This window comes from Aedes aegypti, chromosome 1 (assembly GCF_002204515.2).
Source record: "Aedes aegypti strain LVP_AGWG chromosome 1, AaegL5.0 Primary Assembly, whole genome shotgun sequence".
In the NCBI taxonomy this organism is placed as follows: domain Eukaryota; kingdom Metazoa; phylum Arthropoda; class Insecta; order Diptera; family Culicidae; genus Aedes; species Aedes aegypti.
The window spans coordinates 135479488-135504769 of record NC_035107.1 but is presented as its reverse complement, the minus strand read 5'-3'; the positions used below and the strand labels follow the sequence as shown (position 1 = coordinate 135504769).

Sequence of the window (25282 nt, the reverse complement as noted above, 5' to 3'; positions counted from 1 at the left end):
CGAGTTGCGACGCGGTGAATTTATTTTTAGACGCGAAGCAGTATATCGAAATCCAAAAACTGGTTTCTTCCAAATAGTGGTTTCTGCACTCGTGTACACACCCGCTTACATGCCCCAACACGATTTAAAGAGTTTATGTGGAAAACAGAAACAAACATCAACTGCCGGCAAATTCAAATGGAGATGTTTTCCACCAATAAACAACTTTGCATTTGGGTTTGCTCACAAATTTCATAACGCAGAAAATGGCCAATTTTGACACCCTGTACTGCAGCGTGACATCATCGTAGATTAGTTCATCGCTCGAAGAGAGCTCAATGTGATCCTCAGCTTTGGGATCGTACACAAATTATGCCACGCTCAGAGATGGGAAAATTACTGCAGTAAACATTTATCGCCTCTACATTTACATGTACGACCATCAAAATCCAAAGCAAACCATGACCGTTCAAAACAAAAAAAAAGTCACGGCTCTTCAAAACTGTAATCGTTTTCTTCCCAACTGCTATTCAAACCCGAATACGAAATGACTCGAGCACAGTGATGACACGATTTTTTCCGGTTTTCGGAGTTTTGCATTTTTGCTCGATAAAGGCAGCATATCTAACTTGTTTATATGTATCGCAACGGATGTGTTCTTGCTTTCAGAGCTAATAGATTTTAATTAGTTGAAAAAACAAGCGAAATATTAGCGATTGAATTATTTAAATATTTTTTTTCAATCATTTACCTCGGGATGGCTGCCCGAAAACGATCATAGTGGAGAGACAAAAACATTCAAGCAGTGTGTGAACCGTTGGAGCGCAACGCCTGATGGTATTGATGCTGCTGCTGCTGCTTTGTGTTTTGGTTGACTGTCAGAATCGATGAACTGTGGTAAATTGTGGTCACTGTTCCCAAACCTGGCCACGCTCCAAGGGGGGTGACAAGCCTTACACAATTTTTAAGAAGACTCATACCAAGAGCGTGACAAAGGGGGGGAGGTGTTGTCGGAAAAGTTGAAATTTAGCGTGACATAATTTGTATACCATCACTTTGTAGAATGATGTCATTTACAAAAGCAGCTACGCCCTTTTGAAATATTGTCAATCCTATCAAGCCTAAAATAGTACACTTACCCTATGAGTTTATGTTCAATGTGTTTTGATCAACACGACATTAGCGTGTAGCTTTTTTGTCGCAACAAAAAAATTGCTCCTTTCATTTGGTTCAGTGCATAAGTGCTCTCAAAATCAGGTGTGTTCTTCTGTTTAGGTGACGAGAAAAACTTTCGGATCACGATGGGAACTTCCTCCAGCACTCCGAGGACGGTCACCGTGGACAATGATTCCCCGGCCGGAGTCATCGACATCTCCGACGACGTTGTCCAGCGGCTGAAGACGGGATTGCCACCGAAGGAAGGTAAGATCATAAGCGGAATGGAATCGCGTTCGCTAAAGTGTTTTGGATTCTGTGGATTATGCAATGAGTAAAACAAAAATGCACCGTCCCCGAACCGTGTAAATAACAACTAATTTTTTCTTCTCTCTAAAAGGAACCCGTCAGCAAAGTGCCCCTCGCCCTGCCGCCGATGGCACCGGTCCAAGTTCGTATCCCAACCCGTTGCCTCCGCCACCGGCCGGCTATGAGGAGCCCTCGTTGACCTCGATGCAAGTTCGCCGGGAGAAGGAACAAGAGCTGCGGGCAAACGACATCTACTGGACGAAGCGCCTGCAGACCCTGGAAGCGAACCTCCAGAAAACCAATCAGATTATGGAGAAGGAATATAATGATGCGGTGAGTAGTATTTTGTTAATAATGTGTGCCAGGGGCCTTACTTAGCCGAGTGGTTATTGTCCGCGGCTATAAAACAAAGCCATGCCGAAGTTGTCAGGGTTCGATTCCCGGTCGGTCCAGGATCTTTTCGTAATTGGAATTTCCTTGACTTCCCTGGGCCTAAAATCTCATCGTACCAGCCACACGATATACGAATGCGAAAATTGCAACTTTGGCAAAGAAAACCAGGGTAGACAATCGTCATCGTCAAATGGAAAAAGTCGTCGACGAAACTAAAAATTGGGGTGAGTAATGTCCTAAGACAAGACGTGTCAGGTTGAAGTACAAAAATGAAACCAATTGCCTGTCAAAAAAGACCACTTCTCAATGGTCGGTTTGGCAAAGGCCTACTTTCACATCGTTGAGTTGGATTACAACAGGGCACTTTATTGCTAGCCTGGCCGTGTTGCTAGTTCATAAATTAGAGTTTTTATCAAAAGTTTGGAAATTTTTCATAAATACTGGTAGCACTGGCTTTTGTATCGTCAAGGTTATCGACTGAAAAACAACGGGGCAGTCTTAGTTGAGCTCTCACGTCCTGTCCTAGGTAATGTCTGCTACATTACCGCGGGGTTGACGAAGAACTACTATGCACACAACTTCGATCAATTCTGGGAATAGACATAACAATTAGACCGCTATTGTCGCTGTGCTATGCTGAGTTTGAATTATAAATAGTAGGCTTTGACTCTCAATGAAACGAAAGGGCAGAATAAATTGTGACTCTGGAAGTGTAAGACGTGTTTGGTGAAATTGTATGTTAATGTGAATAATCCGAAACATAAGTTAGTACAGAATCATTACTTTTCATTAATTCTGTATTTGGAATACCACATCTGGCGACGAGCTTGTGAAACGTACCCTCTGCATTTAGTAGGTAAGAAAAAATAAATAAAAATAAAATACTTACAACAAACATCCACGTGTGTCTTTTGCAAGGTGAGCGCACGTGGGGCAGGCAAAAGCCGTTGCAAAACGCAAAAAAAAGTGACCATTTCCGCTGCCGTAGAGCAGGGACAGGCAACAACCGCTGTATTGAGCAGAAACCGATCATTTCCGCTGCCATAGAGCAGGGTCAGGCACCGAGCCGCTTCGAGAAAACAAGGCGTGTAGCCGCTGCGTTTGGGCAGAAAAAAGGCGAGAAGCCGCTACCGGGAGTAGAAATAGGCATTAGCCGCTACAAATTTGCAGAAATTATAAAAAGGTAAAAAAACGAACCCTAGGGCTTGTTGTACAGTCGCTATGGTAACGAGGTCAAATTGAAAATTTCAAATATTTTTAGCTAACGTTCCAGCGCCTACTGTTCGCGTAAGATGGAAAATTGGAACATCAATCCTCGAAAACTTATTCTAACAGACTCAAGTCAAAACAGTATACAAACTTACTTTATCGATTCTACATGTTTCGCAGACGAAATTCTACACGTTGCGCTCTGAACCAACTGGATTTTTCACTTTTAAAACGATTAATTTCCGGATTTACAAAACGACGAAAGTAAGATCCTCAACTTTCGCAACCTAACCACTACTTTCGCCGCCCCGCTGTATGGAGAGACAAAGTGACTTAACCACGAATCAAAACAAAACACTACTTGAGCCGATTTTACACTGGTAGAAAAACGTCGAAAGTAACTGAATAAATCGGCTTATCATTTTGTAAAATTTTTTTTTGTGGGAAATAACAGGAACTCCCTAGTTTTTGAACGCGAGCTTAATGTATGCAAAATTAAAGCGATGTACACGGCGAAAAAAAATTAAAAAGTTGATTAATTTTAAAACAGTTTTAAAAGACAGGTTGTGATTCTTCTGAATTAATTTTCTCAAAACCATATGAAAGTTACTTACGTCGATTTGAAAAAGTAATCGAGAATCCATTTAAATTCAATCACCTTCCAGACACGCAAATTCGAAAGGAATGGTTGCGTTGGAAGAGAAATTTCGAAGTAATCATTGCAGCAAGTGAAGAGAAAAATGCAACCAAATTGAAGAATATACTACTAGCGAAGGGTGGGCTGGAACTACAGGACTTGTTTTACTCGATTGATGGCGCGGACGTGGAAGAAGATGCTGAAAAGGAGATTGACCCATTCAAAACGGCTATTGGTAAATTGGATGAACATTTTACACCAAAACAACACGATTCGTATGAAAGGAGCGAATTTTGTAAAATGGTTCCAGCAATAACATCTGATGGAACACGTGAGCCTTTGACGAAGTTTTCAATGAGGTGCAACGAACAAGCGAAGAAATGTGACTTCGGTAAAACAGAAGCGGAAAGTCGGGAGTTGCGCGTAATCGATAAAATCATACACCACGCTCCGGTTGAATTGAGGGAAAAACTACTGCATGAGGAAACACTCACACTCGCACAAGTATCCCGAATGGTGAATTCTTTCGAATCAATTAAACAGCAAGTTCAAGCAATTGCTGGCAACGGTATTGGCGAGGCACCGGTATCTCAACCATCAGATCAGGACAAGGTTAACCGCATATTTGGAAGTGGTAAACCAACAAGTGGTGCTTGTTACCGATGTGGACAAAAAACCCATTACGGAAACGACCAGCAATGCCCAGCTCGGAATAAGCAATGCGAAAAATGTCGTAAGTTTGGTCATTTTGCTCGAGTATGCCGCTCGATGCCGAAACGTAAGTATGATGATCATATTCCATACTCCGCTCGTAAGAAGGCAAAAACCGATAATGTGCGAACGATAAAGTGTTCAGAAAACGAAAACAGCCCAAGCTTCATTTGCAACATTGGAGACGGCGACGAATTTCTATGGGTTGACGTCGGGGGTGTTCTGATCAAAATGTTGATTGATTCTGGCACGAATCAAAATATTATCGATGATTGTACCTGGCGAAACATGCTTATCCAAGGGGTCAGAAGTTGGAAGCCAATCCATGTGCCGAACGTGGTTCTACGAACATACGGCCGAAATGCGACGCCTTTGGATGTAGCACATGTTCTTGAGACGACATTTACGATTGGGAATGGAAATAACCAGCGACAGGAAACAGCTATTTTCTATGTCATCGATGGAGGTTCCCAGCCATTACTGGGAAAAGATACAGCAAAGCGTCTTGGGGTATTAAAAATTGGTTTCCAGGAGCCGAACATGTCAGTGAACGCCATTGTCCCGGCTGGAAAAAGACCTTTTCCAAGGATGAGGAACGTACAGCTGAGTATTCTGATCAATAAAAATGTTACTCCAATAGCCCAACGAGTCAGACGTCCGCCAATTGCGCTTCTCAGCCGGATTGAAGAGAAGCTGAATCAATTACTGATGGCGGATATCATCGAACCTGTATCGGGAGCAGCACCATGGGTTTCGCCATTGGTAACCATTGTCAAGGACAACGGAGATCTTCGTCTGTGTGTGGACATGCGACGTGCGAATCAGGCTATCTTAAGAGAACATCATATGATGCCGACATTTGAAAGCTTCCTCCCACGTTTGAAGTCCGCCAAATACTTCAGTCGTCTGGACATCAAAGATGCATTTCATCAGGTAAGACAGTAGCCTGAAAATATATTTTTTTATTAAATTGTCTATTTTTTTCTAAACATGCATTATCGAAATATAGATTGAATTAGATGAATCAAGTCGGTATATTACGACCTTTATTTGCCATAAAGGTCTGTATAGATACAAAAGGCTGATGTTTGGCCTTTCTTGTGCTCCAGAAATGTTTCAAAAAACAATGGAACAAATCTTAGCCGGATGTGAAAACGTTATTAATTATATCGACGACATTTTCATCTTCGGAGAAACCGAGGAAGAACATAATACTGCTTTGGCTAAAGTTCTCTCTGTGCTGAAAGAAAACAATATCATGTTGAATCAGGATAAATGCATCTTCAAGGCACAACAACTTGATTTCCTTGGACATGTTATCTCAGCTAATGGAGTACGACCAACTGAACAGAAAATTCAAGCGTTACAAAAATTCCGTGAACCTCGCACTTCGGACGAAGTAAGAAGTTTTCTTGGATTAGTAACTTACGTTGGGAAATTTATTCCTGATATGGCAACAATTACCGCGCCGTTACGAGAATTAATCTGTGGTGCTAACCCATTCAAATGGACAGATGAACATCAAAGAAGTTTTGAAAAATTGAAACAATTGATTTCGAATGCAAACACTCTTGCCTTTTTCAATAATTCTCTCCGCACCAGGGTTGTAGCCGATGCCTCCCCAGTCGCATTGGGTGCGGTTCTGCTACAATTTGCAGATAATACTGACAATTGCCCCCGTATAATCAGTTATGCCAGCAAGAGTTTAACTACTACTGAAAAACGTTATTTCCAAACTGAGAAAGAGGCACTAGCATTGGTATGGGCAGTCGAAAAATTCTCTGAATATTTGATTGGTAGAGAGTTTGAATTGGAAACTGACCATAAACCACTTGAAGTGATTTTCAGCCCATCATCAACACCCTGTGCCAGAATCGAACGCTGGGTCTTGCGATTACAATCGTTTAGATTTACAGTAAAATATCGTAAAGGAAGCGGAAACATAGCAGATTCTTTGTCCAGATTAGTTTGTTCGGACAACGCAAATGATTTCGAGAAGGATAGTCATTTCATGGTTTTGGCGATACAAGAATCTGTGGCAGTAGACATTTGTGAAATCGAGGAAGCATCGCGTGATGATCCAGAGATTGCTGCCGTGAAAGAGTGCTTTCGAGGAGGGCAATGGAAAAATCCTCTGACAAAACCGTATGAACCCTTTCAAAATGAATTAGGATTTATCGGTGACACCATGATCCGGGGCAACAAATTAGTGGTTCCAAAGAAACTACGCGAACGAATGCTGCAACTTGCACACGAAGGTCATCCAGGAGAATCCGTGATGAAGCGAAGACTGCGAGATAGGGCGTGGTGGCCTTCTATGGATCGAGAAACGAAGGAGCATTGTACATCATGCGAAGGTTGTCAATTGGTAAGTTTTCCAAGTCGACCAGAGCCAATGAATAGAAGAGAGCTGCCTACCAAGCCGTGGATTGATGTTGCCATTGATTTTATGGGTCCTCTTCCTTCTGGTGAGTACCTACTAGTAGTTATAGATTACTTTAGTAGATACAAGGAAGTTGAAATAATGAATCGCATAACTGCCTCTGAAACTGTTGAGCGACTTGGCAAGCTTTTTACACGTCTCGGTTATCCTAGAACCATTACACTTGACAATGCCAAGCAGTTTATTGGCAAAGAATTCGAGAATTATTGTAAGATCCATGGAATTACTCTTAACCATACTGCCCCGTACTGGCCGCAGGAAAATGGTTTAGTTGAACGACAAAACCGGTCGCTATTGAAACGATTGCAAATCAGTCACGGCCTTGGCAGAGATTGGAAAAGGGATCTGAAAGATTATCTAATAATGTACTACACAACACCACACTCCACAACGGGGAAAACACCAACAGAATTGTGTTACGGAAGAACAATCAGATCCAAATTACCAGCAATCCAGGACATAGAATCAATTCCACCTGCATCCGACTTCCGTGACCAAGATTTTTTGAGCAAACAGAAAGGAAAAGAACGTGAAGATATTCGACGTCATGCGAAACAGTCCGATATTGACGAAGGGGATACGGTACTGATGAAGAACCTTATGCCCAAAAATAAACTTTCAACAGTTTTCAACAAAACAAAGTATACAGTAGTGGATCGTTCAGGTCCCAGAGCAACCGTTGAAGATACAGATACCGGAGCGATGTATGAAAGAAACGTCGCGCATCTTAAAAAGATCAATGATGATACTAGAGTTGCGACAGAACAGCGTTGCGATGAAACTATGGTCGATGATAGATCTATCAATGAAGAGGACAACTTTGCTGGATTTCCTATTGAGGATGAAGAAGTGCCAAACCATGGTTTCATTGATGATGGCGAACGTCAACGCAGAGGACGGAAAGTTCCTGAGAAATACAAAGATTTTGTAATGTAAATAGTTTAATAATTCGTATAAAAAGGGAGATGTGCTATGCTGAGTTTGAATTATAAATAGTAGGCTTTGACTCTCAATGAAACGAAAGGGCAGAATAAATTGTGACTCTGGAAGTGTAAGACGTGTTTGGTGAAATTGTATGTTAATGTGAATAATCCGAAACATAAGTTAGTACAGAATCATTACTTTTCATTAATTCTGTATTTGGAATACCACAGTCGCTGCTAATCTTGTGACCAACATCTAGTATGCGAATTTTCGAGGTGGTACTCAAAGTGTCAAATTTCGTTCAACTTATCCATAGCAACCTGCTTTCGAAATCAAAATATTGGTTCTGTCGTATTTCTGGCCTTCATCCGAGCGTGTTGGGTGAAACAATGGGGTTTTCGTGTGGTTTGTGTGCCTTAGAGAGTTTTGATTCTTCATACATTATCGTCAAGGTGTGTGGTTTATTTTAAATGAACGGATATAAAGATATATTAATGAGTTGGTGCCTGTTATCATTGGGTAGTTATAGATTAAGTGTAGGCCTTCCCCGGACACTTCAATCTGCAGCATCATGAGTGTTGAAGTAAAAGTTCCAGTAATATACCGGAAGGGAAAATGGTGCAGCATCGGTACCGAATTGAAATTATACAATTGGTTTGTCCTGTAGCTGACTGCGGAAGTTTGCGTCTACGAGTCAGCTAAGATCTAGGCTAAGGCATGAAATTTCTTCAACACATTCAGAACAGTTCTTCATTAGAAGGATACCATCGTGTTGTTTTATCAATATGCGTGTAATTGCCGTTCTTCCATACTTAAAGATGCACCATAGAGCCCTGTTAAGTTAAAAACGTATTGCTTACACTTGTGGGTCTAATCAAAACTTCTATATAAGTTAGATCCCGGCCAATTGACCTTATCGAATAGCAACTCTCATAATGTAGGTTTTTCTTCCAAAGTTGTTCCAAAACAAAACAAGTTTGACAGTTTGAGTACCGGTTGTTCGCTCCCAGGTTTGCGCCAATTGAATTCAAGGCTACTGTGGTTGATTCATCTGCATCACAGCCATTGTATGGAGGAAACAGCGCCTCTAGCGTTCTAATTCTAATATTTCTATTATTCTGGGTCAGACTCTAACAATAGTGCAGTAGCTTTTTGCAGATGATAGGATGTTGGATGATAGATGATAGGTGCTGTGATTGTGATTGAATGACAGTTTTTATGCTGAGCGGCTGATACTAAAATAATAATTCTCTATGGACCTATGTACGAGTTCACTATTTGACGTTTGAGCGGTGCCGTGTTATTTACGTGACCATGGCAACGAGTGAATTCGGCACCGCTCAAACGTCTTGTCTCAAACTGAACTTGTGCATAGGTCCATACAGAAGTGAATTTAGAATTTCAAAACCAAGAGAGTTACGTTGGCATGAAATATTTTAAACTCTAAAACTTTTTGCTGGCTAAACGAAATTCTTTGATTAGCACCTCAATCAAAAGACAAGGCATAAAAGGGTTTTGTCGTTTACTTACTGAAACCTACATACCTGTCCAAATAGTTTAATAACTGTTAAGAGAACGTTGATTTCAATCAAATCTATAAATAGAGGAGGTGCTAGAGAAAAGTTGACTTCATTTGCTTTTCACTCTCCGCTTGGATCGCATCTCAGCAGGCTCAGCATCGATATCGAAGGACCACCCCCCCACCGTTTGTCTCGCTTCGCTCAAATCGAACTGTTGAGCAAGCGAGAGAAAAAAACAACGCCATGCTGAGGATGCCTGGATTCGATTCCCGGTCGGTCCAAGATCTTTTCGTAATGGAAATTTCCTTGACTTTCCTGGGCATAGAGTATAATCGTACCTGCCACACGATATACGAATGCAAAAATGGGAACTTTGGCAAAGGAAGCTCTCAGTTAATAACTGTGGAAGTGCTCATAAGAACACTAAGCTGAGAAGCAGGCTCTGTCCCAGTGAGGACGTTAATGCCAAGAAGAAGAAGAAGAAGTGAATAAGTTCTCTGTTTATTCGACAAACTAGCTGAATATTTCATGGGTATACACAACAGCAACAGGGTAGCGGATCACAGGGATTTAGTTGAAATCTGGAAACGTAGCTCAATCTTGAAATCTTGAGATTTCACAAACCAGATTTTGAATTAACAGCTCAGCAGGTTTCTAGCAGCAAGGTAGGGTCAAATGGTACAAAATGCCACTTTAAGAATTTGTGTCGTTTTCTCCTAGGGCAAACGCTCCCTTAGTGCAGGTAGTGTGTTGTGGCATGTTTCGCACTAATAAATGATTATGTGATGTTTTTCTAAGATGTACAATGCGAAACTGATACAAGTAATCGAATAATATTCATGAAATTTAACCGATAAACTATTTAAAACAATTATTTTGCTTAATAGTTTTGCTCCTCTGCACCTATAGTGGTGCATCACTACCCAAAGTGGAGGTAGAACTGTGCCTATTATTGGTGCAAGACTTTTTGCAGGGAAATTTCAAATGAATCGTGATTTTTATGCCTTTGAATGATAGTAGGATTCAAACTCTATTGACTGATACGTGAAAATCATATATTTCATGATTTTATCACCATGTTTTAGCAGTTTTCCCTTAGGAGGTACCACTAATGGTACATTTGCCCTTATGAGATCCACATTTTAAAGCCATTCGAAGTCCTAACAGTAACTTTACAATATTTGATAGCTACCTGGGTGGTTTGGGGGTTGCCAAGGGGGCAAATAGGCCACCCGATGAAGCACCAGCCACCCCCTTGATTAAAATCAAGAACTAAAACATTTTGAAATACCTTACAATATTTTCTATTCAGACATTTGAACATATAATTCTAACGTCAAAGTCAACTTTCCAATACTTAAGCTTTTTTTCATTACCTAATCTCAAAGTATGGTCAGATATATACTCGAATATATATTCGAAATACTTCTCTAGTTAGTTTTGAAAAAAATGTTTGAATGGAAAATGCACTAGCAGGATCTTAAAAATATGACTAAGCCTTTAAAGAAATGTTCAATTCAATGAAATTATCTGATTCCTATCAGAACTTTACAATTTAAACATATTTGCAATTCCATCAGACACATGAAGCGTAAGGGAAATTTTTTGTAAGATTATTTTTAAAAACTTTTCTATTTTGTATTCCGTAGTTGATGAAGTTTTCTTTGAATTCAGTAAAGGCTTAGAGTAAGCTTTGAATATAATTACCCGAGCAACACACATGTTATAATTGTGTATTATCAACTCATATATGACCGACAGTTGATAATACACAATTAAAACATGTGTGTTGCTGGGGTAATATTATATACAGTGCTGCCAAGAATAAAGTACATGAGGGCTGATTTTCATACAAAATGGTTACGTTTAGAAAACTGTATAACAGTTCCTAAAAAGCAGATGACCTGAAATTTGAAGTACATCTCATAAATAACTTGAAATTTGATTTATGAGAAATTAACCAAATTCTTTTCATGAGTTTGGAAGCTATAAAAAATACGGTTCTGAGAAAAATGTCGAAATTCTCAAATTGGAATATTTTTGAAATTTGAATTTTTAGATAAAGGCATGCTTCTGCAAGTTTATTCACTTAGATGAAATGCAAAACTTTGTGGAATATTATTCTTATCCTAAATTGTTTGTTTTCAAAATATCTAAGTATTAAAATTTGAACATTTTTGTCGTAATGGGTGGATATTAAGAACTTGGATACTTTTGCATATAATTTGATGATTCATTTACAAATTTAATTTCAAGTTTCTTTTTCCAGCGTGCTGTTCAATTTTCAGGTCAATTAGCCTTGTGGCCTTGCCAGTACTGTAAATGCTTTGTTTTTTTTTTCAGAGAATGCGGCAACAAGAGACAAACCGGAAACTTGTACTAAATAGAATCAAAAGGAACTCACAACCAAAAATGACACTTACACTACTTTGAATTTGTTTGGACCGACCATCTCGTTCAAAACTCATTTCATTTCAATAGTTTGTGGAATCCCAAAACGTGCTGAATTTTGTATAAAGGGGCCCCCTTTTATGTGATCCGACCCGGGCCCCGAAGCCCAAATCCGGCACTGCTTCTCGCTAAGCAAGTTCGGACACGGTAAAAAATCAGCACGTTCGATTGAATAGATTGATCACTTGACTCAATTCAAAACATCAATCACCATGATTTGAAGAGTTACAACTTTGGATTTGCTCTACTGTCTCTAGAACTAGACTCTGAAGTGAAAAGTCGTTGATTTTGAACATCATGTCTTTTGGATGAGAGCAACATTGACAGCTCGTTGTAGAAACTGATTGAGGTCAATTCGGTCCCTTTCAACAGATGCGAGTTGGTGTCGAGGTAAGACACTAGACTTGCACTCCGAAGGTTGGTGGTTCAAATCTGGGTCAGGCGAAAATGTTTGTTTTAACTTTTTTTATTTCAAATTAAAACATGCAACGTTGTATTCAAGTGCTGTTACCTTGATTTTGTCAAGATTCAACAGTAGTGCAAATCCAAGTGCTGGACTATTGATAGCATGGTGCTTATTTTTTACCGTGGAGGAACTCTTACCAGCTCGAAAGCGGAAATAGAATGAAACTGAATCCGACGAAGGCAGCATATTTTATAACCTTAGAATAGCAGATGGTGCTCCTCCCTTTGTGCTCTTCGCTTTCTGATCGACCAATCTGGGAAATAAGTATGTGTCAATAATGTGTTGGGCTTAGAATTACTTGAACTTGCAGAGAATGCTAATGCATAAGAAATTGATCGAATATGAATTGTTGAAAAAAATTTACATTTACTTAATATTCAATACGAGCTATTGATAATCAATAGTTTTCTTTATTATGAAGGTAAATTTCGATCCATGGGTGCCAAAATTATTACAATTGTTCAATGAGAATGTCTTTTCAAAAGCATTCTAAATATGTCGCAATTTTGATACGTGTGATAATTTTCCAAATTAAAGTGTTCCCATAAAATAAGGAACATCAAAGACGCTGTTGGAAATGTCACTCTATTTAAAAATCGTTGTGAAATGTTGAGCACTCACCCGACGGCACTGTAGCAGCGTCCGCAAGTACAATCTCAAGTTGAGTCATAAATTATTCATGACAAATGAAATTTTGTATGGAGCTGTGAAATTGATTTAGGAATATAAGAAGTCATAAATGAAGTCGGAGATATTTCTCTTTTAACTCTTTTGCACTAATTCGATGGCGCTGAAAAGGGCCGATGGCTTTATAAGCTAAATTTGAGCAAGTTATTTGCTTATACTACAAACCAGCTAAATGTTTCGTGGCGCGGATGGTGCACAACAGCAACGGGTAATGGATCACCGAGCTTAAGTCGAAATCTGGAAACGATGCTCTCTCTTGAAATCTTGAGCGATTTTACTAGTCCAACGCTCGATTAGCAGCTCCTCGGACCAGCAACTCAGGGGCTTCTGGTATTTGTTCCTAACGGGATTGCTTCTTGACCACCAATGCTGATTTTATTACGAGTCAAAATCTTGAAGCGCGGGTCAACAGCTCCTCGGCCGATGAAATTTGCGGCGGTGATTACGATGGCTGGGTGAACGCAAACAAGCGGTGAACCACAAAGCGAGAATGACTCGACCGACCGTGTTCACAGTTCGACCGCAAATTCTCCTGTGGACTGCTTCCTCTTCTTCTTCTTGGCGGTGGCAGCGGTGATGGCTTTGGCTTCGGATGGCATCTTCTCTCGCTCGCTCGACAGTTTGATTTGAGCGAAGCAAGACAAACGGGGGGGGTCCTTGCTATCAATGTCTGTGCCTGAGAAGCACGCCCGGTCAGAGCAAGCCGATCTGATACCTGCTGAGATGCGATCCAATCGGAGAGTGAAAAGCAAATGACGTCATTTTTTCTCTAGCACCCCTATTTATAGATATGCTTGAAATCAACGTTCTCTTTTAACGTCATGACGAACAAATAAGCCTCCTTCGTTATAGTCGAATCGTTCGGGATCTCTGAGCCGACTAAAAATATGAACCGTGGCGTCGATAGATTATGAACCTTTTTTGAAAAAAAAAACCAAAAACAAAAAAAAAACCAAAACATGTCTGTAATTGAACAAACGATCTCTGAATCATCAACATCACGCGCTTACCAAGAGAGCTATTGGAGCTCGAGGAGTACGGGTTAAATCGCCAATACAAGCAATTCTGGGATGGCATTCGCCGTTTTGTGCATAGCAAGCGAATATACAATAAACGCCTCCTTCGTTTGAGAAAGGGGAGCGAACGGAATTAAGACAAAGTTGTTCGTTGACGATTTTGGACTGACGTTCGTCGTGCATTCTTTCGTCGATGATGAGACGACGACTTGCCAGAGTTATTATACTGGATGACGATGTCTTTTTATTTCGTCATCGCACTGTGACGAAGCTGACGATTGCCTGCCCTGAAGAAAACTCTCAGTTAATAACTATGGAAGTGATCATAAGAACACTAAGCTGAGAAGCAGACTCTGTCTCTGTGAGGACGTAATGCCAATAAGGAGGATGAAGTTTGCCTTAGGCAGGTCATCTTCAGCAAACCGTATGGCAAGTATATTGTAACTCTGCTGAAGATGTATTCTAGTTTTCTCATGAGGTTCTCAGGTTTTCCCATGATACTCGACGGTTAAATTCCAGTCGCTTCTCTGGATTTGTTTTATTCGTGATCCTTCCACATCTCGGAGCCTTACATTCATTTGATAGAGCTGTACTGCCGTGAATCGCAAGTCAGTCCCATCTGTAAAAAGTAGGCATTGAGAAAATGGGCTGTGAAGTTTCCAAACCCGTTTTTCATACGAATATTCAAAAAATTCCAGAGATTTGGAACATGCACAAATCTTGATGAAATTTTCACAATTTGCTTTTCACTGCGATATCTTTCTGTGGAAAATATAAAGATGATCAAAACACGTTTCATTTTTGTGTAACACGGTGCGGAAATCTGTAGTGGGACTGATATGCGATTACTTTTCATTATGGGAAAATTTGACTTGCTGTTTTTTTCCTAATTTTTCCGAACAAATCATAGTATCCCATTAGTGCAGCTGGAAGAAATTGAAAGAAACTAAACTCAATTTTGACGAAAATGCAGATGGGACTGACTTGCGATTCACGGCAGTGTATTTAAGCGAGATTTTATTAGCGTAGAAGTATTAGGCGTTCTGGATAGTATAGGACAAAGATTATTATAATTCTGAATGGCCAATGTTAGACATTGCATCGCTTTTAACCAGAGGCGTCGCGTGGCCTAATTATCAACATGTGCACTTCTAATTCAATCTTATTTTATGTTAGCCATAATTTGAACCACAGTGGTCACACTATTATGGGTCACCCACTAACATGGGTCATTTCCATTTGAATTGCATGTGGAACAGAGTGACTAATAATCGTGACTAGGTGACCCATAATAGTGTGGGCAGTGCACTTTTTTTTAAATTACCAAAAATGTGTTACCAGTTGTTACTATCCTTCGTTTTCGAATATAATTTTCTTCTTGTCTTTCAATTGATTCTAGATTTTTAAAATTTCAGATAATAATCGGGCTGTTAACTTTGATTTATCAGTTCAACCAAAACTATTTCGTTTTGAACGATTAGTCATCATTATGGGAAAATTGTAAAATCGAATGCACGAATAATTCTAATTATGCGGGTCATCAGTGACTGGATTGTAGCTATATTGCAATACAGAGCTGTGATCATAGCCCACATATCTCTACATAAAGTTAATACAAGACCGGTCGCGTCATGTACTTAGTGCACGCATCACGAAAAAATGCTTGCTTTTAAAAAAACACCTCAAGCGTGTAGATGCTGGCCATGACGGATGGCGCGTTCTTGAGTTAATGTTTCTGGTTGTCATCTGATTGACCATCATCACCGCGCTAATGATGTAAGGTACCGCGGGGCAAGTGGGTAAATGGGGTAAGTGAAAATAATTGGTATATTTTACTGAATATGTAAATTAACGTTTTAAACTCATGCGTAAACCTTTGAGGCCATTGAGAACATAACGATTTTCAGCGAAAAAAATTTGCGGAAAATAATTTTCTGTACCACTTTTAAGTTGACCCCTCTGACAGTTTTAAACTGCAATAAAAAAAGATTTAGAATTGATTCGTCATAGACCTAAAAATAACTAAATTGAAACACCGTCAATTTTCTAATCACGTCGGGCAAGTGAAAAGTATCTCATTAGAGTTTGAATTTGTGTCTGCTCTTTAGGTAGCTATAAATATACAAGGTTCGCAATGGATCATTAAAATAACCAAAACGGCCGCTATGGAAAGCATAGATAGCGCCACCGTAGCCTTGTGTGTTTGACAGAACAGCAATGCTGTCACAATGTTAAATCCCATATACAGTGGCGCCTTTGTTTTGATGCGGTGAGCACTGACAAAAACTACCTTCAATGATCTATTATCATATAACAACAGAACGTGCTGATAATTCAAGAAACACTATACTCAAAGCGTTAAAAGCTACTATCATGGCCAAATCATGAAATTAGGGGTCTATTTTGTAATTCGAGCGAATTCACGTGACTCGTCTGTAGTAATTGGGTCCTAAAATTTTTAATGAAATCTTGTTTTTATTCAATAACACGAAAAAGCATGTTACTGTAACTACTTTAGCAAATTTTCCCGCTCAAATAATGGCTATAACATGTTTAAACTTTAATTTAAAAATTTTGTCCATAAATGAACCTTGACACTTTTGATCATGTTTGACGTTCGCTTAGTCGACAAAAACACCACAGGGGCTTTAGTTCGACCACTGGGGTTGTTCCTATCTGACATTTCGTAAGGGACACGGAAAACAAAATACACCCAAAATTTGAGTTTAAGCCAAAGGATGTGACAAAATCTAAAAAAATGTTTTATAGGCTTAAACCAACGGAAAACATTAGAAAATTGAGTAAACAAGTGTTTTTGGCCTAAACTTAAGCGTTTGGTACTAAAATTGGGACAGGGCTTTAGGACTCTATTGTCGATCAAAGTAAGCATGCATATTTCAGATGTCACCCGTCGACTCCCATGGACCGATGCACGAGTTCACTAATTTGACGTTTGAGCGGTGCCGAATTCTCTAGTTTCCATGGTCACATAAATAACACCGCACCGCTAAAACGTCAAATAGTGAACCCGTGCATCGGTCCATGGACCAATGCACGAATTCACTAATTTGACGTTTGAGCGGTGCTGAATTCACTTGTTGCCATGGTCACTTAAATAACACGACACCGCTCAAACGTCAGATAGTGAACTCGTGCATCGGTCCATAGTAATCCAGTCACACAGTGTGATAACTGTCGATGAACTCGAGTGACAGAGCCAAGTCGAGCGAAATTTTTAGTTACTCGTCTTATAAAATAGGGCCCTTGATATGTTTACATCGGACAGCCGATTAAAAGGAAGACGTTGATTGGAAAGTTCCAATATAAGAGAACGCACGGAAATCTCGTGGAATGTCTATGTAAAGCTAGTTCAAAACATAAAAATGGGGTATAAGTCTATCCACATAAAAAAGTTTCCAAATACTTCATTAAAGGATTCCGTTTGATTTCTCCCGAAGAGTTATCCGGCGTCATATCCGATTTTCTCAAGAACAAATAACGAGCGGTGGAAGTTCTACAGAACAGAAATGCAATTGCTGTCCCATGATGTAAGAACTAACATTGGAAGTGTTGCAGTTATAATGTTGTCAAATCATTTCAACAAACGTAATTGAACAGAAGAAAATTCAAGTAACAAGAATAAAATTTGCTTTGTTTACATGTTACTTATGTTATTGTTCATTGAGACGCCTTAACAAATGTTAAAGGTAATAGAAATCGTGAATATAACTGTTAGTTTTTGAATTTATTGTTCAAAACGATAAACTTAACGATAACCCACTTGTAGGGCAAGTGAAAAGTAAGGAGACATTTTCCAAAAAAAATTTTTGTACTTTTTTCTTCAATTTTACATAAAAATCAATTTCAGCATACTGCTTATATTTGGTGGGAGTCAAGCTAAAAAATGCACACGACCTCATTTGTTTTAATATAATGTCTCTAGAATTTGAAGAATCCCAACTATGCGAAATCCATTACCCACTTGCCCCACGGTACCTTACCGTAAAGTGCCCTAATTCAGCACATCGCTTAACTCCACGCATTTTATCCAAAATCCGACGAAATTTTGGAAAAAAAAATCGCCCATACCACTATCTGTATACGATTGTAATACATCATAATCAAAATTGCACTCAAGATTATCATTAAAGATCATTTCCATTCATTCCATTCACACTACCGCCATCTGCCGGTCTTGTTGCACAAAACACCTTTTCGTACAACATGCTCACCAGATGATGGTAGTGTAAACTGGGCGATAGATTTTGAAGAAATTTGTTCTAAGTGTTACATCTGTCTGTCTATGTTAAAACTAACCGTGCTGCTATAAGTGTGGAAGAAATTGTAGAAAAGAGAGAAAGAAATATAGAGCACACAATGAGCTGGTGCGATCGTATTGGAAGAAAGAATTATTATTCTTGACAAGACTGTTTCTCCAACCAATCAGAAGTCAATCGTCCGACTACACTGCGGAACACGTTTTTGTCTCTAGCACCAATATACCGCTATTCATTTAATTAAGGGCTGCTGAATCCATTGCCGTTTTCAGAAATATCATAGCACGTCCAGTTTTTGAGATATTGACTGTTGAAAATGCAAAAAATGACTATTTCAGCCAACTTGCATGCAAGTTTCCCAGCTTGTAAGGTAATATATTGGCTTAATTTGCCACTGAATTCAAACTTTATGTGTATAACAATACTTATCATTAAAGTTTGTATTATTTTCGATACGGAAAAGTTATTTTTTGATGGTTTAGAGAATTGTTGTATTTTGCCGTATAGAAGAAACGAAGAATTTTGTATGGAGACTGCAAGCATGTTGAAAAAATCGGTTTAATCGAAATTTAATCGCGCAATTTCAATCAAATTATGTCTGAAATGAAAGTTCAAGTTCTATTTTGCATGTTTGGTGGATTAGATTACAAAAAAGTATGATAAATTGTACTTTAAATTTCATGTAAACATTAATAAAAGCAGTGTTTTGTACAACTTTGGCGACCTGTAGCTAAAAATAGTGACGTGCTGGAACATTTCTGAGAACGGCATCAGATTCAGCAGCCCCAAATCTACTAGAGACACATAATTTGGTTCTTGAGACACGCAAACATGTAATTTTTGTTACGCTGTGCTACCTGTCTCAGATGTGTGTGAACAAAACGGCCAGCCCTTCCTCACCTACCCTTTCTGGGGTTCTCCACAAAGTGAGCATAATGTGTCACCTTAGGGGTTGAACACGCCTTGGCCGTCACCACCCGTCGTGTAGTGGGAAACTCACACACGAACAAGTGTGAGTGCAACATGAAGGCATTGAAACGGGGGGAAGATTAAGGAAGAATCAGCGAGAGAGCAAAAAGACCCATATATACAGTCGAATTTCGTTCGCTGCACTATCTTTAGATGGGCTTCGTTTTAATAGGCCTATTCACATGACGTCTCAAATCAGCTGATCGGGAAGCACTTTGACAGTTCTTCTATGAAAATGACAGGCCCGTGTTAGCACCGGTCCTCCACCGATGTAAACAAATGCATAGACGGATCTGTCACATGAAAAGGCCTATTGGACTCCCGTTAGTTGGGCTATAGCCCACCTAAAACGAAGGCAAACGTCATTTTTCGACATAAGACGCAATTTATCAATGTTGGTAGCCCTGATTTTCTTTTGTTCTATGCTATTTGACAGCTCGAAACTCAGCCCGATTAGTGAAAGTCTTTCACTAAGTGGGCTACAGGTTTAGTGCAACGAACGAAAGTTGACTGTAGCTCAACGTGTCCTATGTAACAACAGACGGAGGGGAAAAATCCGATTATCACAAACTTAAATTCAGAAATCGACCTCGGTAAACGGATTCGCCGAGAACCCAACAGCTGATATCTCGGTATGTTTTTGACGAATCTCGGTAAAACTTTAACCGAGATCTCGGTAAACGTCTACCGAATCTTGGTAACGTTCGCCGAGATCTCGGTAAAAAATAGGTTTGCCGAAATCTCGGTAAAATAAGTACCGAGATGCAGTATTGAAAATTACCAAAATCTCAGCTGTTAGGTTCTCGGCGAAATGTTTTGCTGAGGTCGGTGAAATAATTTAAGTCTGCACAACGCAACAAAATGTGTACATCAACTTGAATGATTGCGCACGTGGATACTGAATGCAATACAACTAAACACTTAGAAAATATTACCGACTCCGGTAATTTTTTTACCGAAATATAAACCGCTGAGCGCTCGGTACTGCTTTCGGTAAAGTTAAGAATTACCAAATAATCTGTAACTTCATTCGACACACAGCTGTCAAAAATTTACAGCATGTTCGTAAAATATTACCGAACGAAATGTTAAATAAATTACCGAACGCTTTGTTCGTAACAGCAGGTAGTCGGAATAGAATAGAATCATCGAAAAAAAAAATAAACACAATGAAGTTTATATTGGAATCAAATGTAATGAATCGATTTATTTCGCGAATTTGCTGATTTCTTTAGATGAAGGCCATTGAACACCGTCAGTGGGCTCAGGTGGGACATTGACAATCCTGGCTGTTTACCCCTCATGAAGAAAACCAGTGCCACCGATTCCGTCATGGGTAGTTGTGCTCGTAATGCGATGCTGCAATCCGAGAGCGTAAATTGGCGGTTGTAAACATTTATTTCCATCTTAAAAATAAGCTTTTTCATAGAAACACTCAGGTCATACTTACGGAAAACGGTACGGACGCTAATCGCGGTGCTGTAGTTAAAAAAACAGATGCGATATGATCTTGTTGATAAGCACTTAGAGACAAATATGGTAGCCCCAGAATTTTCAAATTACCATTTGTTCGGTAAAGCATTTAGCTTGTTAAACTGCAGTACTGTAAAAATTTACAGTCTACGGCGAATCTATACGATCTACAGTTTTTTTTGGTAATAAAGCGATAATTTCGGTAAAAGTGGAGGAATATTGTTTTGATTTTCTATTCATTTAAGGTTTTTCGGTAAATCTCATCTGCATTACCGAAACCTCAGTTGAATTTTATTTACAGTACGGTTCGGGTAAGAAAATTTACCGAACAACGAGAAAAAATCTTAGTGTGTAGCTTGTTGTGTGTACAAATCAAAATGTCCGATGTTACTATAACTGAAACAAAATGACCGAAGTGAATGTCCAATGTAACAATTGTTGAAACAAAACGACCTATGTGATTTATCCTGCGTACATATTTTTGGTCAAAACGTCCTATTTGATTTGTATATAGATTTCAGTTTAATTTCTAAATAAATTGTCAAAATGTTAATTCTTACGTTGAACTCTAATTTTCACAACCTTGTTGCACAGACAAAAAAACGTCACACTATCATCGCTGTCCATCGACCAACTTTTTAACCCGCAGCGCTCGCGTCGTTTTTGTTCGTGTTTGACGTTTACACACTACCGCCACCTGTTGGTCCATCAGCCAATTACAGTGTTTTTAGCATTGGGCGTACATGTTTTCGCAACTATGATTTTGATCGCAATTTGTTCTAAGTGTTACGTCTGTTTCTTTGTGCTTCTAGCTTGATTTTCTCGAAATGAGTGAATTGTTAGATGAGTCGTTTTGAAAAGTTACGCGAGCATTTGAGCTCTCACCGGGTGGTGTCACGAACACGTGCGCTAATTTGCTGGTTGAAAATACCCGTTCCACCTTTCATAAGGCAAAATGCATTTCGATAGTCTAGTTCACAGCGTGTAGATACCTATCACTATACTTTTTACAAGGGAAAAAATTCTGTGGTGAAAATTACTATTTTAGCTGACTACGCCTATTCTTGAAACTACCATAGGATTTCAGACCAATTTACTATGTTTACGGTACATCCCACCAAGTGCTTTTCTGGTCTGCTAAAAATTGCCGGTGTGAGCGCTTAAGTTAACCCCCTAAAATGGTAGTTTTTACCGCATAATTTTTTTGCGTGTAGACTTTTATTCGGATGAGCCACTGCGACCATTATTTTGATCTATTGTGGCACCTATAGTACTGCCGTAAATTGCAAGTCAGTCCCATCCGTAAGAAGTAGACATTGAGCAAATGGAAACTTTACAAACTCGTTTTCCATAAGGGTAATTAAGAAAGAAGATGTTTGAATCTGAATTAGGAATAACTGTTAGGTGGATTAGCCAATAGGAGCACGACGTGGCGTATCATTACGGTATTTCTTCGGGGAGGTGAAGCTGAGCTTTTCATCGATCATTTCCCTATATGATTCATATATATGCTATATTCACATGCTTCGTATGTGAATGCACTTAAGGTGAAACATCTCAGAATCGAAAGACGGCCGGCACAATGGCCGACTTGTGATTCGCGATTTCAAAGGCACAAAACTGGAGAAATAGTTGGCAAACGTTTCTGATTTTCTTATTTTAAGCTTTCTGCTAGTGTACAAAGCCAAAATAAAAAGTGCACGGTTGTTGGATGCTTTCTTTGCGAGATTTGTGCCTTTGAAGGAGAGCTTAGAAAAGTTCTGAAATTCACACTACAGTAGGCAAGCATAGCAAATCACAGTCAGCGGAGCCAGTGAAACTCACGCGTATCGCTGCTGTAGGCAAAATGCCTTGAAAATAGCAAAACACCTGTTGCTAAGGGCAACCCAAACCTACTGTAGAAACATTTTCTATTTCCCGCATTTACAGCCTTCAATGACACTACTGATTTAGAAAATTCATGTACCCAACATAGGGTACTTGATGAGATTCACAATTTTGAACTACTATATTAGAAGAACCACGTTATTTTCGCAAAAACTTAAGTTTTAGTGCGATCTTAGAAGTTGATTCAAAACTGTTTCACCTTAATGGCCGAGTTTCAAAGAATTTGATTGAGAAAAACCTTTAAAAATGTTAGGTATTGTTTGCTTTTTTTTAATTTGAAAAAAAAATGATAGTAGGTAATTCCATGTATCCCAAAATTTACAGTTAGGATTTGTTAGATAGATGAATATAGTAATAAAATGCCTCACGTATCGCACTTAGCACAAAGATTCATAACGATGCTTGGCGAAAAGCCACTTAAATAAAGATAAATAATAATAATGATAATTCTTAACTATATTTTCGCATTGAACTCTCTCTTCTAGATCGTTGATGTTAAGAAGCGCTTCGAGAGCACTGCCGTAGCCCATCAGCTGCCACCGTGCCAGGACCTAAAGGCAAAGGTGGTCGAATGCTACAAGAAGAATCAGCACGAAACGCTGAACTGTTCCGCAGATGTTAGGGCGTTCACAGACTGCGTCAATCTACACCGTATTCAAGTACTGAAGGAAAAGGCATCCGTCGAAAAACCAGCAGAAGCAAAATAATCGAAAGAAAATGTGCTGATGCTTAAACTTATCACTAGAGAGGTAATTTGTGTTCTTTAGTTTGTACATAAAAAAGAGATAAATTATCGAGAAATGGTTACACCAAGCAAGCAGCAAGCTTTACTCACCAATGTTTCTGATACAGATAAGATCTTAACAGATAGAAGCTTAAAAGACGATTTAAACCCTGTAGTGCGTTGCTAATTTTAGCCAGTTTGTTGTTTTTCTCTTCCGTTGGTGTAGTCTCTTCAGCTTTCTCCAGGGGCGGGTTATTCAGTTCCTCATTGCGCGACAGTATCTCTTCCAATCTTTCCTCAAGTTCTTGGAAGATATCGTACCCTACGATGCTTTTCTTCCCGTCGTGTCCCCAGTAGACATTTTTCTCAAAATCATCATCCGTTCCATCCGAAAGCCCTGATTTCGTGAGAGTTGTGTTGTCTTTGGATGTTGTCGATTCAGGACTCCTAGATTCCGGCTTCCTATTGGCAACGGCGTTGGCGGCATCCTCTAAAATTTCCTCCGGAGTTTTCGACCGTTGCAGGATTGGATTTCGCCTTATGATGGTCGTTTTGACCAGTGAGTTCGGATCTTCGATGGTTTCGTATGTGTGGAGATTGTTCAGCTGACTTTGCGGATCATGGTGGCCTTCTTCCTCGTTGTTCCCATTGTTGGTAGAAGAAAAACGCCTAGCAAGTGCCCATTTTGGGATAGTTTTAGAAAAAAGACGTCTGACTAGGAAGTGAGCCATTTTGTAGCGACTGGAATTTTGACGGACATAAAATGAATAGAAGTGTACAAGGTTGCTGTGATCATATTTTGTTGAAAACGTATTCTTTTTGGCGTTGCGTTTCAACTGACACATAGCCTGGTTCTCAGATCAGTGTTTTTATTAGCACTTCTACACCGAGATTTCAATTGTTTTTTTTTCCAGTTTGTCGTTTTCCAACATGTGACTGTTGTGCAAAGAGGGGCAGTGCATTGATCACGTACAAGATGTCGTGAATCACACCGCAAAACGTTCAATAGATCTATGCACGGGTTCACTTTTTGAAGTTTTAACGGTTAGTGAACTCGTGCATTGGTCCATGGATAAATGCACGAGTTCATTATTTGACGTTTGAGCGGTGCCGTGTTCTTTACGTGACCATGGCAACGAGTGAATTCGGCACCGCTCAAACGTCAAATTCGTGAACACGTGCGTTGGTCCATTTGAATAATGGTCATTTTACCCCCACTACACACCGACCTCAGTAAAACTTTTCGCCGAGAACCCAACAGCTGAGAATTCGGTAATTTTTAATGCCGAATTTCGGTACTTATTTTACCGAGATTTCGGCAATCCAAATGTTTTGCCGAGATCTCGGCGAACGTTACCGAGATTCGGTAAACGTTTACCGAGATCTCGGTAAAAGTTTTACCGAGAATCGTCAAATTATTACCGAGATATCAGCTGTTGGGTTCTCGGCGAACCCGTTTAAGTTTGCACACTTGAACGGATTCACCTAGAACCCAACAGCTGATATCTCGGTAATAATTTGACGATTCTCGGTAAAACTTTTACCGAAATCTCGGTGAACGTTTACCGAATCTCGGTAACGTTCACCGAGATCTCGTCAAAAATTTGGGATTGCCGAAATCTCGGTAAAATAAGTACCGAGATTCGGCATTGAAAATTACCGAATTCTCAGCTGTTGGGTTCTCGGCGAAACGATTTACTGAAATCGGTGAAATAATTTAAGTGTGTACACGTTAATTCTACCCCCAGCATATGTTCATATTACTGTAGGATATTCGGATAGCAAGTTTCAGGACACTATTTGAAATAATAACTTCAATTCTTCTCTTAACACTTTTCCTATATTTTCACTACTTTTTCACAAGCTCTTTCTTTCCGCATCCACACCGATCGGTTCCTTACTCAACTCTCTCTTTTTCCCAGTGCCTACTTTGATTCATCGCTCTTGGTTTTTATAGGGTGTAAGACCCTACAACCCCCCTTAGCTTTTACACAATTAATGTAGTATAAAATCTTTGAATTTTTCAGGTTCCACTCTCGTACGTTTTTCACG

General features: G+C 39.5%; 1 protein-coding gene across 1 annotated transcript; it reads left to right on the top strand.

Annotated features, from left to right (window-relative positions):
* The first annotated feature begins 1197 nt into the window (after positions 1-1197).
* On the top strand, positions 1198-23398 carry LOC5564039 (MICOS complex subunit Mic19). The gene is made up of 3 exons (XM_001648312.2): positions 1198-1401; positions 1535-1776; positions 22992-23398. The coding sequence occupies exons 1-3, from the start codon at positions 1281-1283 to the stop codon at positions 23211-23213; spliced, it is 585 nt and encodes a 194-aa protein (XP_001648362.2). The 5' UTR covers positions 1198-1280; the 3' UTR covers positions 23214-23398.
* The last annotated feature ends 1884 nt before the right edge of the window (positions 23399-25282 follow it).

What these genes read in the sequence shown, in the direction of transcription:
- LOC5564039 (XM_001648312.2), top strand. Translation starts at nt 1,281, where the DNA reads ATGGGAACTTCCTCCAGCACTCCGAGGACGGTCACCGTGGACAATGAT. An exon ending in GGGATTGCCACCGAAGGAAG is followed by an intron (nt 1,402 to 1,534) that starts GTAAGATCATAA and finishes TCTCTCTAAAAG; the next exon opens with GAACCCGTCAGCAAAGTGCC. An exon ending in AGAAGGAATATAATGATGCG is followed by an intron (nt 1,777 to 22,991) that starts GTGAGTAGTATT and finishes TCTCTCTTCTAG; the next exon opens with ATCGTTGATGTTAAGAAGCG.